A 14,187-nucleotide genomic window follows, 5' to 3' on the forward strand; every position below is an offset into this window, starting at 1 on the left:
TTTTGTTGTTTTCAAAAATAAAGTTTTGAAAATGAAGAAGATAAAAACAGTTGTGACATTAATACATCAAAAACAGAGTCATTAGAAGTATGGACGATCTTAATTATAAGAGTTATAATAAAATGAATATAATATCAGATATTCTAATGAAACCAAAATTATCTTGTATGTGATATCGACCTGGTTATCACATAAAAGATAATTTTGGTCTATTCAATCTTCTCTAGAAAATCCAATTATAGAATGACCAATCACACACAGAGGTCTAAATACTAAAAATCAAATATTATTAACATGTGGTGGAGTGAATTGCATAAGAACAAAAAGAGAAAAATATTTCGATAATAAACGTTTATTTGTAGAGATTTAGAATAAAATATAATTCAATTTATGAGAGACATAGAAAATTTTGTAAATAATTGTGAAGTTTGTCAAAAGAACAAATATGATAGAAATTCTCCAGTAAATAAATTTAACTGAACCCCAACAGGCAATAAACCATTCGATCATATACATACTGATGTTTTTAAAATAGCGAATCATTCATATTCAACAATAATAGATGTATTGTCCCATTACGGTTAAGCATATCTTATTTCAAGTATAAATGGTGTTTCTGTTCGATACAGTGAACCGCATAAATAATTAGCAATGTTGGTTGGCGCCATGCAAAATATTCAGATCACTTCGTTCATTGCAATAGCATGTTGCCATCTCTTTAAAATTGTCTTATGTGCAGTAATTCACACCAAGTTGCTCCAATTCATTATTGTTCAAGCAATTTTACTCGCCTTTTTGCTATCTTGTTGAAAATGCATGCCAGTAACAGTTTTACAAGATTTTCCATCTTCCTTTAAATATATTAATACACTATTGCCCACTATAGACTCTGCTTATTGATCCTGCGTATTGATCTTTGTTATTATAGGTTTTATTCAGAAAACAAAATATAAAAAAAACTTTTATTATTCTGTCTATCACTGAGATAAAATTGACACTTTTATTGTTCTGATCTTGTGATTCCTGATAACAACCAGTCGACCAAAAGAAAACTTGAACGACTCACAGCCGCTTATGTTATAATTTATTTTATAAAGGTTTTTACTATGAAGAATTGGTTGAGAAATAATCCCACTATTTATTATGATCTCTTACGAAACGTCCTGATTCGTTATCTGTATCTGCTTATCTTATCTCTCTGCATTCATTAAAGGCGATCAACACTTTTTATAGAGGAATGCAAATATTAGAGAGTAAAGCAGATAAGTTGAACAAACTAAAAATTAGTGAGATCAATACTATAAAATACAAATGATGTTATTTAAATATTATGGAATCCAGTAGTGATAAAAAAATACATAAAGACAGTGCAAGTTTTCTGAAAAACTTCTTAGAAATAAAGAGGCCTGTGAAACAACAGAGTACTACTTTACCAAAATTGATCAGCAATATGGAGAAAGATAATGACAAAACCAACAAGGATAGATTATTTGTAAGACACCAAAGTTATAGAAGAACTACAAGAAAAAATAAATATAAAAAAGATACAGCTAAAACATTCACACAGAAACATTCAGATGAAGCAGAATATTCTGTTAAATCTCTGTGTCAACAGTTTGAAGACTCGCATGTCGCAATACAAAATAGCAGCTCATCATCCAGTGCAACTACAAGGGAAGCTAGCTCTAGTGATAAAATAATAATCAACACAGAAATGCTTCTAAGCTCTCTTAGAGATGCTAATAAAAATGTTGAAGTGATAAAGAGAACTCGTGATAACAATAAAAACCAAGAAAATCACACGAAAACGAAGAGCTTTGTAGAAGCCGAAAATGAAGAAGAAACAGAAAAATTGAGGCAAAGTTTCATACTCGAAATGGATTTGGAAATGGCTAAGATGAAAGAAGATGGATTTATAGATTATACTGAAACAATAGATATTTCCACTTCATCAGAAAATAGTATTAATAACGATGGAATTGACAAATATTTAGTACACAGAGTTTTAGATTGTAATGATGAACAAAGAAATATAGTTCAGAGGCACGGCCATACTAATGATTGTGATACAATTATTAATGAAAATAAAATCAAATTAGATGGTCAAATCGATTTCAAGTGTGAAGAAGCAATAAATAAAAAGGCAAGAGAATTCGAGAAATTCATCAGTAAAACAGAAGAATTCAATGAAAGTTTCAGTGATGAGATAGAAAACGACATGGTTATTGTTGAAGCGTACAATGACGATGGCAAAGAATTGATTGAAGTGCAGGTGAAATGATTTCTTAAAACATATGAATAATTATTAATCCAAACATTTTTTGTCACAGAGTGACTGTCAAAGAAGAGAAATATAACTTTTCTAAGCATTTAAGCATTGTATTTCATAGGAAGTACACGATTATTATTTCTATATGAAGAAAAACTTTGTCTGAATTCAATGTTAAAATTATAGCAGTATAAAAGTGACAACTAGGCATTATCGTCATGTAAATTTCATAAAATGTGGCAGTAATTAACAGAGATTCGAAATTAGAGGAAATAATCGATGTGTAAATTTGTAGGTAACGATAGAGAGAAAAGTAGTGACCATTGGAAAAGAAAGCTTACAAGATGTTCTTAAACATTCGAAAAATTCTGATATGATATTTTTTAAAGAAGATGGCAATACGTTCAACTTGATGAAGAATAATATAGAACCTAATGTAGACGATAACATAATACATGAAGATTTATGCATATTGCCATCGACTAGCACAAAAAATGGTGTATATGAGTACATTGAAATTCCTAATAAAGATAACCATGAGCTACCGTTTTTAATGTTTGCTCCATTATCAAATAGATCAACAATATACTCGACTACATCTCAAGAAAGCTCAATTTTTGATGAAGATGATGAAGGAATTTCTTTGGGAAGAAACAAAGATAATCAAGAGGAGCTTTACAGTAATGTGAGAAGGGAAACATTTTGTGACAATAAGGGAATTGTGAGGATTGAAAGAGTTGGAGTACCTGATAATTCACTATTTGTGAAAGGAAATAATTCTGCAACTGTCAGCAGAAGTAATTCAACAACTTCCTGTAAAAAGTAAGTTATTTTCTCATTCTAATTTATCCACTCCCTTGTTATTTATGCCCATTTCAAACCGAAAGTTCAAGCTAGTATGTATGTATAATGTACTTGCTCCTCGATTTTTGTTACTTAATGTATCAGTTAAAGAGGTATCAAGTGAAAAAATGGTCATAACCAAGTATCAAAGGAGATAATAGCAATTATTTAACGATGAGATCTAGTGATCTTCAAAATATTTCTGAATTGAAAGACAATTTGAAAAAAGCTAATGGCAAATTTTTGATGAAATGAAATATGTACCGAAAATGTTTTAGCAGATGGAATTTTTAGGTTATTAGATATATATTAAATGCTGTTTTATCACTTGCTATGGTGTAGCTTCTATAAGTGGAAAGAATCGTTGCAAAGTGAAATTATGATACGTTGAGAGACTCTGTATATTGGAATTATTATCAGAATCGGATGCGTGTTGCACAAGGATTTGTGAAAGATATATTCTAAAGAATAATCTATTGTTTGTTCTATTTCAACTTCATTGTTGAATTCAATAATAATATCAAATTTGAGTAAGGTTAAGGAGGGTATGGACAAACAGCTTAACAGCCAAAAAATAGCGAATAAAATGAATAAAGGGCGACTTCAGGCCCATTTCTTCTGTGAGATCCTGTGGGAGACTTGGGAGTAATGCACATTTTTGATATATGCTGAAACTAAGGATTAGTCACGAAAACTACCAACAGAGTTAAAATATTTTGATGGTTTCACTAATATAAATTCATAGGTATGCTAATACTACTAAAATAAGCTACCGATGAGAAGTTTGTACAAAGGACATGAATAACAAAAGCCGATAGCGATGTATTTACAACAAAGTCATTGAGAAGCTTCGGAAAATTTTCAGAAGTGAGGCTTCAGATGTAATTAGCACCGAAATTTAGGTATTAAAAACCATTTGCAAGATTGATTGTATTTTTTAGGATAGCAGATAGGTATCTTGTACTTGAAAATAATTTTTTGGACTTTATTTTATTTCCTTTTATTATTCCAAATGAGCAACATTCTCAAAATTATACATAAATGTAGAATTTACCACACATCCTTACTTTTCGAGTGCACGCAAGAGCGTTCATATGGGTGTTAATCTCGCTTTTCTAACCTAACCTAACCTAATCTACAGTGTAACTCTTTGAAAGGGACGAGTGCCACGTACTTCCAGGATTGCAGTTGAGAAGGTGTTTTCAACAAACTTGCCATTTGTTTCCGAGATGAAGCACCATTTTCAAAGAAAGCCAAAATACTTTGGTTAAAATCGGTTTTTAAGGCGAAAATACTGTATAATTATCGTATAAACTTGCATAAGTCAAGTAGAAGAAAGTTATTAATAATAAAAATCGTTAATTTTTTTCATATTTTAACGGTAATTGTGCTTTTAGGTTAGAATGTATAGTTGAAGAAATTCTATCAACGGAGAAAAAATATGTTGAGGATCTGGCCAAAGTAGTGAAGGTATGTATATATGTAAATAAGAGGGAGTCATATACATTGCAATTCGAAGATCTATTATGTCCCCCTTCCTTGCTGCGACCTTGGGGAACCCAGTGCTTACAGCTTATCTGTTATCCCACTCTTCTTAGAAAGTTTAGAATGTGGGATGGCTCTAGCTCCAGGAGATATTCGTCTTCTATTTCATACACTGCCAGGTGTAATGCTCTGGAGTTCCGTAGCGTTTCATACTTCGAGTGTGGATAGAGATTTTGTCCTTTGTGCAACAAAATTTGCACGCCGCATTATCTGCTAAGTCTAGCATCTTCAAATGTTCATTGAGGCGACAGTGCCCCGAATGGACTAGTATTCATAGATTATTATTACTTAAATTGATACATCTAGCAGATCTTCTCTGGTTATCTGGTTATCTCTTATCTACCTCCTTTTCCAATGGTTTTTGTATTGTTCTGTAGCTGATACCACAGGCTTGTCTGCCCCCGCTTTAGCGAGCTTATTAGCAATTTCATTTCTCTTTTCTCCGGAATGTCCCGAATCCTCTTTTAATTTTTTTAGGCAATACAAGTTTGGATTTTAATATATTGGAGCTTAAAGCTCTAATGGCTGCTTGGCGATCTTGTTTGCGATAGTTCCTTTATAGGTTGAACTGGACACATTTTTCAATTGCATAAATTTTTGCTTCAAAAATGCTTGGTGTGTGCCCAGGCTTTCAGAGTATTTGGTTCTGGGCCTGTATGCTGTATGCTTCAGCTTTAGATTCTTCTGTATACCATTTAATTGCGTTTATGTTCATTTCTTGTATACTGTTTTGATCCCATTTACTTCTACAGATCAGTTTTCAGGTAAAATTTTATCATAAAGCTAAGCTTTTTTGATGCATTATCATGAGGTATATCCCAGGTGTAGTCATTATTTAGCGACGGTTTTTCTTTGTTGATTCCGTCTCTGAACATTGTGGGAGATTTTGATCACTTGCAGATGTTGGGCATGGTTTCATGGCTTCGGTTACACATATGCAAGCAAGTTTTTGTAACTTCGAGAGATTGTTCCTCTTGGTATTCAGACTATTTCTGGTACCCTAAATCCCTGCCACCTATGTGATGATTGGTCTCAGAATTGACGTGGAGATCCACAGTAGGATCTTTGGGTTACAACCCCAATTACTCCCTACGAGGTAAAAGTAATGTTTTTTTCTCTCCGAAACAAGGTCCAAATTATGTGTTGTAATTTAATTTGTGAAATTATCAATAATCGATTGATGGCAAGCTGATTAGATAAGTTACAATTTCGACATTTATATTAGCAGAGGTAATAAAAATAATCATAACGAAAAAAAATAGTAACATGTTGGTTGGATGAATCATAAGCTTTGTATTTATTTAATACCAAATATTAAATTTATCAAAAATATAGAAACACTCTTAAATATCTTTGAAGATCTTAATATAATAGATGTTCCAGGGACTATATTATTATGAACTGAAAAATTGAGACCCATGGTAATCTAGCTGTTTAGTCAACCAAGTGCGTTGAAGATGAATTACCTTCGGAGTTAAGTAATAAAAGAAAGGGTAACTTTAGTCCCAGTCACAGACGTTATTCCATTTCAAACATTAACGTGAACTTTCTCACAAATTATTAAAAATATTTCTTTATAATTATCATTAGGGCTAACAGGACTATTTCCTACTTTGCATTATTTGCGAGGACAATCGTTATAATGAAGTTTGTATAAGTTGAGCCAACAACAGCCAGAATAAAAAAAATGTCTTTGTTAACTGTAATACTCCTCAACTTTCTATGTAGTTTTGTGATTTTAGATGAATATTCTTGTTTAATTTTTCCATTCACTTCTTTCGCAAATAACCCTTCCCATACGGTCGACGATCAGAAAAAATGTTGCAAAACTACACTATTAAGAAAATGTTTTTACCTGGAGTGGAGAGGTAACGATACTTATATACAGCTATTACATTTTGGTCAGTTGATAGTTTACCTCAAATTCTACATTTCAGAGGTGCTGTTTTTCATATAATTATACGAAATGTGCCATAATTTATAATACTGAATTCAGGACAACTGTTACCAGCCATAGTATCGGAGTTATGAACATTGTTATGTGAAGGGGTCTTCCCATTGAGAAAAAAGTGTTTTTTGTTTAAAATTAGTGACGAATAATATTGTGAATAAATTCAAGAGAAAACGGTATAGGAACATGGTGGTGACGCAAATTGACAGGATCACAGAAGGTTTTGTTGTGTCAGTCACATTCGGATAGAAAATCAGTGGTTCCAGTAGAACGAAGCGATCAGGCACATCATATGTACAATGATAATATTGCAACAGAAAACTTTTGAAGTGCGCTTCATTAACCGAGGTTCTAATTTCAACTATTCATCTCATTCTCTTTATCTTACATCCCATTCGGTATATTGGAAGAGAAAGTTTTCAGTACAGACCTACCAAGAACTGTTAATAAGTTACAAGAGAAGATAGTCGCGTTTTTTGGGAATATACAGCAACCGGTGCCGTAATACAACTAGGATTCGAAACATTGGAAATGAGAAGACTGATGAACAAGATATTGCACGTGATGAGCACTGCGTTAGTTTGGATCGCAGCATGTTGGTAATGCGAAATGGTCTAGCAAACTTCAGAGATCAACAACTAAATAATTTTCGACGCACAATAAGAATTTATGAAGTGCTGATTGAATCGAGCAGCGTTTCGATACGATTACAGAACTGATTACTGCGTTCACATTGAGTCAATGGACGCCATTATGGTGGAGGAAAAGTGAAATTGCAATTATTAACTCCGTAACATGAACCATTGCATTCATTGCTTGGTGTCAATGAATTTATTTAGCAAACACTCAAAAATACAATGGTTGTTTCTAAATGTCCTAATTTGGGGCAAATATTATGGAAGAACGAGGGTTTATTTTAACATTCAAGGAACTCATTGATTTGAATATGCCTGGATTACCAGCGCATTATTTGAGACCAAAGGTTGACTTCGTAGTTATCATGTTTCTATACATAAACCAACGGAACGCATTTGGTGATATATAAATTGGTGAACAAGTTGATTTACGCAACGATAGTCGAAGGAAAATTCAAAGGTGAAGAAGTTCTCGTTATAAAGACATCAATTCTTGATTCGTCATGAATTCCTCATGCCCATTAACAAATTGCAAAGCCAATCTTTGAAAGTTTGTAGTTTGAACCTAGAAAACATATGTTTTTCCCTTGGCCAATTATATGTGCCATGTTCACGGGTCGGAAGACCATCTGCATTATTTAGTCTTGCGCCTGATAATAAAACAAAAAATGTCGTCAATCACAAGGTGCTCCAATGAAGAGTGCACCCAAATACCTAGTCAAAAAAGAATCATCAAAATATTCGATTTTTTATTTGTATTTATTATCCTAAAAAAATTTAACTCAATATTCTCAGATTGTATACTTTGGCGCATATTCTATATTGAGCATAGAACGTATTTCATATTAAAATAAACAGAAGCTTCGCGTAAAACGAAATGTTTTATATAAGTAATGAAATATTGTTTAGAAAAATTTCTTGTTGCGCTCAAAGAAAGTTTTATCTAAGAATTTGAATGGAATAAATTGTTTTACTTTCTGCTTATGATTGAGTGGAATTTGTTGGTAAATAAAGTAGAATTTTATTATTAACTTTCAAGTGGCATCAAGTCTATTAACAATTATGTTTCAGTTATATAAACCATTTATTGAACGACATGTACCTCCACACTTGGAACATTATCAAGGTTATCTTTTTGGAAATCTTGAAAAAATATATAGAAGGCAACGGAAATTCTTGCAAGCAATGGAAAAGAGTGATTCAAATGTAGATCAAATTATTCATTGTTTCTTAGATCATGTAAGTATTATTTCTAATCTTAACAGGACTATGATTAAAAATTCACAATTTCAAATTATATTATTGAAATACAATTAATTGATTTGGTCTCTTTAAGAATCACAAAACTTGCGTAAATATTTGAAGGTGGGTATAATTGTAAATCGTAAAACGCTGACAGCATTTTCAATGATATATGACAAACAATTACTTAGCTACAAAAAAGAGGATGTTACACGTTTGGGAAAAAGTAATAGTAATAACAGTAAGTTGAAAAGAACGCAGTACTACAGTAATCACTAGGTACATTATAATTGAGAAAAAACCTCAAGACATAGGGAAGTAATAACAAATAATACTCGTAATTGGGAGTTGGTAATGTATCTAGAACATAGTTATTTGGTTAAGTCGGTTTCAAAGGACCAAAAACTAACCCTTTTCTCATAGCCAAATATAATTAATAGCAAACTTTCGTATATTATATAACTATTTCTTCGTCTATTACAAGTTTATTCAGAGGTAAGATAGAATAAAAGATCTATTTTCTATGTAAAATAATTACTTCTAAATCAAATACGTTTTTCACCGAATCTCTTACAATTTTCCCAAGTTCTGCAAAAAGAAGATAAACCAAATATTTCTTAGTAATCCTATTTAGTGATGAAATATTAACACGACAACACATCTCACTATTAAATACACATTTGTATTAATTCCATTCACTAACAACGACATACCACTCAAAAATTCGATCACGATTATGATTATTTCAAGAAATATACTTCACGAATCTTTTCATTTCAAAAGAAAATCGAGTTCAGTTGCTAAAGTTATAGAGCTGAACTACTTATTTGAAAGAGCCAACCGCGGATAGTTGATTTGTGTGTCTACATCTATTAAATATTGAATGTGCAGTTTGTCATTTTTTGTTTTGTTTTAGGAATTTCTCTTCGAAATGTATCCTCATTATTTCAGAAATAAACCACGAGCAGACAATTTACTGAAAGAGTTTAATCCAATTATAAAGGTAAATTTTAAATTGAAACTCTTCTCGAATACGAATATTATCGGTAGTAATACATGTTTTCTATCGATACATTCATCAATTCATATTACAAGCCATATTACGATTTGAAGTAGCTTGTATAAATTCATAATGTTTCTCTTTTAAAAATATTTTCAAAGTATTTCCCTACTGAATTTTAGTTATTTCTGGTATTTTTTAAAATAGTTTCTAAAGATTTTTGTTCAAGCTTCGACATTTTGAAATTACGTTCTATTATACATGTTAATTAGCGATAATATAGCTTTTTATCAATTAATCACTAATAGTAAAATACTCTTTCTGTCTATAAATAAAAAAGTAATTGGACTGTATTGTTCATGCAGAATTAACTTTTTCATATAAAAATGGGAGTTCAATTATTCAATAATCAATATTATTTCATTCGTTCCTATACTTTCTGTATTACAATTATGAAAGGAGAATAGAACAATACCTACTTTAAATTTCTTTTTAGAAATGAATAATCGACCTCGCTTCAACGAAAATAGTTATTCTGATTCTACTAAAACAATTAAAATTGTTTTCAAATCCATAAAAAGAATCGAAAACATTTTCTAACCATAAAAGCATTGAAAACGTTTTTGAATCTTTTGTCATTAAAGTCATTAAAAGCAGCTAAGGGAATAAAGAATCATGTGTAGTCATGCAAGGTTTGACGTTGTTCCTTTTAGATGTTTTTCCACTTTCATGATATTGGAGTTTAAAGCTCTAATGGCTGCTTGGCTATCGGATAGGATGATGATCTCCCGTTTGCGATAGTTCCTTTCTAGATTGACCTGAGCACACAAGTGATGTTTTTTTTCCACGCTTGCCAGTAGTATGTGTAGAGGTGAGAGATTCAGAATCACTTCTAGTGCAGTTGTTGAGCATGATTTCATGGCCCTTGTTGCATATAAGCCAGTCTTTGTACCTTTGACACATTGTTTCTCATGGTATTCAGACTAGTTCTAGTACCCCAAAACCACTGCACCATATGTGATGATTGGTCTCACAATTGCCTTGTACATCTACCGTAGGATCTTTGGGTTACTTTACATTTTCAACGTAGTATTCGTTTTGATAAATTAAGTATTTGTTAATTTTCAGAAAATATTTTTATTCTATTTACTTGATTTCTATGTTGCAAATACGTAAAAATGTTATTGAGATGAAGTTGCTTAGAATCAATATTTGGGTCCCTATACTAAATTACAAAATCATGGGACACTTATAACTTTAAATGTTTCTATATTTATTTTGCAAACCAGTATTTGTAAACCATAGAAAAACAGAGCTGTATCCTTAACAATGACAATCTGTTGAAATAATGTATGAAAAAGGGGAAAAATCGTGAGAAATATATGAAAAACTGGGCTGGAATTACAGAAACGAATACTGAAGAATTGAACTAGATTGGAAGTAGTAAAGCATAAAACAATTATGGTGTGTATGGTCCAAATGAACATGCAAAGTGGAAAAAGTAGAATTTTGGATCAATGTATATTTAAGTGCTTCTAAATGTTCTTGATTTTAGGTCTCTTATTGTTTTAAAATTAGTTTTTTATGATAATCTTCGACAGATTGATAAAAAATTGGCGTTTCGACTAACTTCAGTCGTCATCGAAATGAAGAAATTCATATACATGTTAGGTTATATATATATATATATATATATATATATATATATATATATATATATATATATATATATATATATTTTAATTGAAATATTGATTCTGCTTTAATTAATTTTAGATTATGAATGACGTTAAATTTTTATAGACTAGATGAGGATAAGTTTTAGTTAATGATGTTTAATGTTGATTGGTAAAGTTAGGGATAACATTAACTTTCAATATATTAGGTCGTTAGGAATGTTGTTGAATATTTATTTGCTAGAATATAAATGACAATAAATTTTATAGGTTTGGTCTTTAAAAGTGAAGTTGAAATTTATAGGTTAAGTGAAATTAGTTGGTTGTTAATGGCGTTGAATTTTTGTAGAACATGTTTTTTCATAACCTAAAAGATACCCATAAATCACACAGGTTATTTAAATCAGTTTTCTTATTAATGCATTGATCATTTTAGGCGATATGTTGTTTCTAAAAATAAACGTTTCTTGTAGTTTTTTTCAGTTGTCAAAACTATGGTAGATTCATAATTCATATTGTGTCCTTCATGATAAATATGAGTCATTAATGAACATCTATCGGGATATAATCTGCTATCACTCTTGTGAGAAGTTATCAGTGACCTTTTCGACTGATCAATGTACTTTTTGTCACAATTTTTCAAGGTATTCCATATACTATGTCAGGCAATTTATTGATTGGTGTTTTACCTTTCACCCTAGTAAAAATGGATATTAAGTCTTCAACTGTATGTTATTTTATTATTGTGTTGCTTAGAGATTCCAGAAAGTTTGGGAGTAACTGATTTTATATATGGTAAATGTGTATGAATAGATGGAATAGAAATGTTAGAAATGACGTTTGAAAATAATGATTCAATGCTCGTGTCAATGTCAAATGAACTATACAAAATTCGTTTCAAAAGATATTGAGGATATGAGTTTTCTTAAAAAAATTGTAAAGTATTTTAATGTGATTTTTATGATAAATTGGATCAGAAATTTTGAGGACTCCAGTTTTCATCTGTTTGATTAATTTTAGTGTTACGTGGGTAATATGAATGATAATTGATATATCTTACAGAACTTATTGGTTTCCTATACTAGTTAATTATTTATAATTTTATTATCTTAGTTTCTTCTAAATTAAATATAAACAAAAGGTAACGATTTTTCAGTATTCTCCTTTTCTATAGTAAATTGTATATAGGGATCGAAACTATTAAAGTAAAATAATAAATAAATAAAAAACCTTTTTTTGTGAAATTTTGTCCCCTATCTTAATCTACAGTTTTTTTTTTGGTAAGATAATAATTTTCCGGGATATTCTGAAATTACCTCAAAAAACAAGTTTGACGTGTATTTTGGGAGGCTCTCCCCCCTTTAGGGGGTGATAAGATTCTTCATAATTGATGGGTACGTTACAACCTACAATTTAAAAAAAATATCGCAGGAGCAATTTGAATTGAAGTTCCTAGCCCTTTTTACTGGCCTATACAGTCAAACACTTAATATTCAATCTATTTTTACTAAAGTGAAAGATAAAACACCAAACAATAAATTGCCTAAAATAGTATATGAAATACATTGTTTAAACTGTGACAAAAAGTACATTGGTCAGTCGAAAAGGTCGCTGATCAGTCGGATAACTTCCCACAACAGTGATAGCAGATTATATCCTGATATATGTTCATTACCGACTAATGTCTATCATGAAGGTCACAGTATGAATTATGAATCTGCCAAAGTTTTGACAACTGAAAAAAAACTACAATAAACGTTTATTTTTAGAAACAACTTATATTGCTCAAAATGATCAACACATTAATAAGAAAACTGAGTTAATTAACCTTAGTGTAATTTATGCATATCTTTTAGATTTTGAATAAACAAATTCTACAAAAATTCAACGCCATTAACAACCAACTAATTTCACTTAACCTATAAATTTCAACTTCACTTATAACGACCTAACTTATAAAATTTATTGTCATTTATATTCTACTGAATATACTGTTTATGTTACATGTTTTATAACTTGTTAAATTATAGTCAGAACTTATTGAATACTATTTTATTAAGGAAACATATATGTTTTACAATATCTCTCATAAGCGCAGGAGTACCACTGACGTTTCTACTTGACGTCCGTTCTGCTGCCACCTAGTGGTCATGTGTAGTTGATATAGGAGACCATACACTAGCCATCTAATGCTATCTTATGTAACATCTCCCCTTTTATAAAAGCAACTTAACACTTATAAATAAATGAAAATTCGAACTAAAAGAAAACGACTATATACCAGACATTATTAGAACAGAAAACATATAACTTAAACTTTAACTGTTATTATTAATGAGACAAATTATTGTCAGTAGAATCAAAACAAGAGTGCCTAAGAGATACTGGATTAGGGTTATTCTTTAAAAATGATGAATTTCTTCGTACCACTCTGTCTAGATTTTCCTTAACTAAGTATGAACGTGGAGTAGAATGTTTGTCTACTACTTCACCCGGTACCCAGTAACCATCCATTCTTTATCATTATACTTTGACCCTTTTCAAATGAATCTCGATGTTTTGCTCCCCTGTCATGATATTTGTTAGGTCTAGATCTTTTCTCACAATTTTTTTTTTTTGATTAACGTATGGTAACTCTGTTAGCAGTTTTTTAGAAACGGGTAATGTTGTTCTTAGTAAACGATTGTCTAGAAGTTCAGATGGTGAAACACCAAGACCTATCAATGGAGAAGTTCTGTACTCAAGTAGTGCTTGATAAATATCATTTCCAGAATTACTACATTTTTTAAGAATGTCTTTACAGATGGCAACAGATCTCTTAGCAAGTCCGTTGGACTTGGGATATCGTGGACTTGTGGTGATTGAAGTAAACTCCCATCTTTTGGCAAATTCTTTGAACTCTTTGCTGTTAAATGGAATGTTGTCTGAGATGATACTAGAAGGAATGCCATGGGTAGCAAAGATACACTTTAATTTCAAAATGATTTCTGACGCAGTCTTACTATCCAAGGGAACTAATTCAAGCC

At 31.0% G+C, this 14,187-nt stretch overlaps 1 protein-coding gene across 2 annotated transcripts in view; it reads left to right on the plus strand.

Moving 5' to 3' along the window:
- Window positions 1-1,234: 1,234 nt before the first annotated feature.
- LOC130896666 (uncharacterized) overlaps window positions 1,235-14,187 on the plus strand; it is a 30,627-nt gene continuing 17,674 nt past the window's right edge. The window contains exons 1-5 of one of the 2 annotated variants that reach the window (XM_057804914.1): window positions 1,235-2,272; window positions 2,565-3,091; window positions 4,510-4,582; window positions 8,315-8,482; window positions 9,402-9,488. In XM_057804914.1, coding sequence (XP_057660897.1) covers window positions 1,331-2,272; window positions 2,565-3,091; window positions 4,510-4,582; window positions 8,315-8,482; window positions 9,402-9,488 — 1,797 coding nt within the window. In that variant the 5' untranslated portion in view covers window positions 1,235-1,330. The remainder of the gene's footprint in view (window positions 2,273-2,564; window positions 3,092-4,509; window positions 4,583-8,314; window positions 8,483-9,401; window positions 9,489-14,187) is intronic. The other variant, XR_009059598.1, reaches the window with a different exon arrangement.

The sequence above is a fragment of the Diorhabda carinulata genome, chromosome 7 (genome assembly GCF_026250575.1).
Source record: "Diorhabda carinulata isolate Delta chromosome 7, icDioCari1.1, whole genome shotgun sequence".
Classification (NCBI taxonomy): domain Eukaryota; kingdom Metazoa; phylum Arthropoda; class Insecta; order Coleoptera; family Chrysomelidae; genus Diorhabda; species Diorhabda carinulata.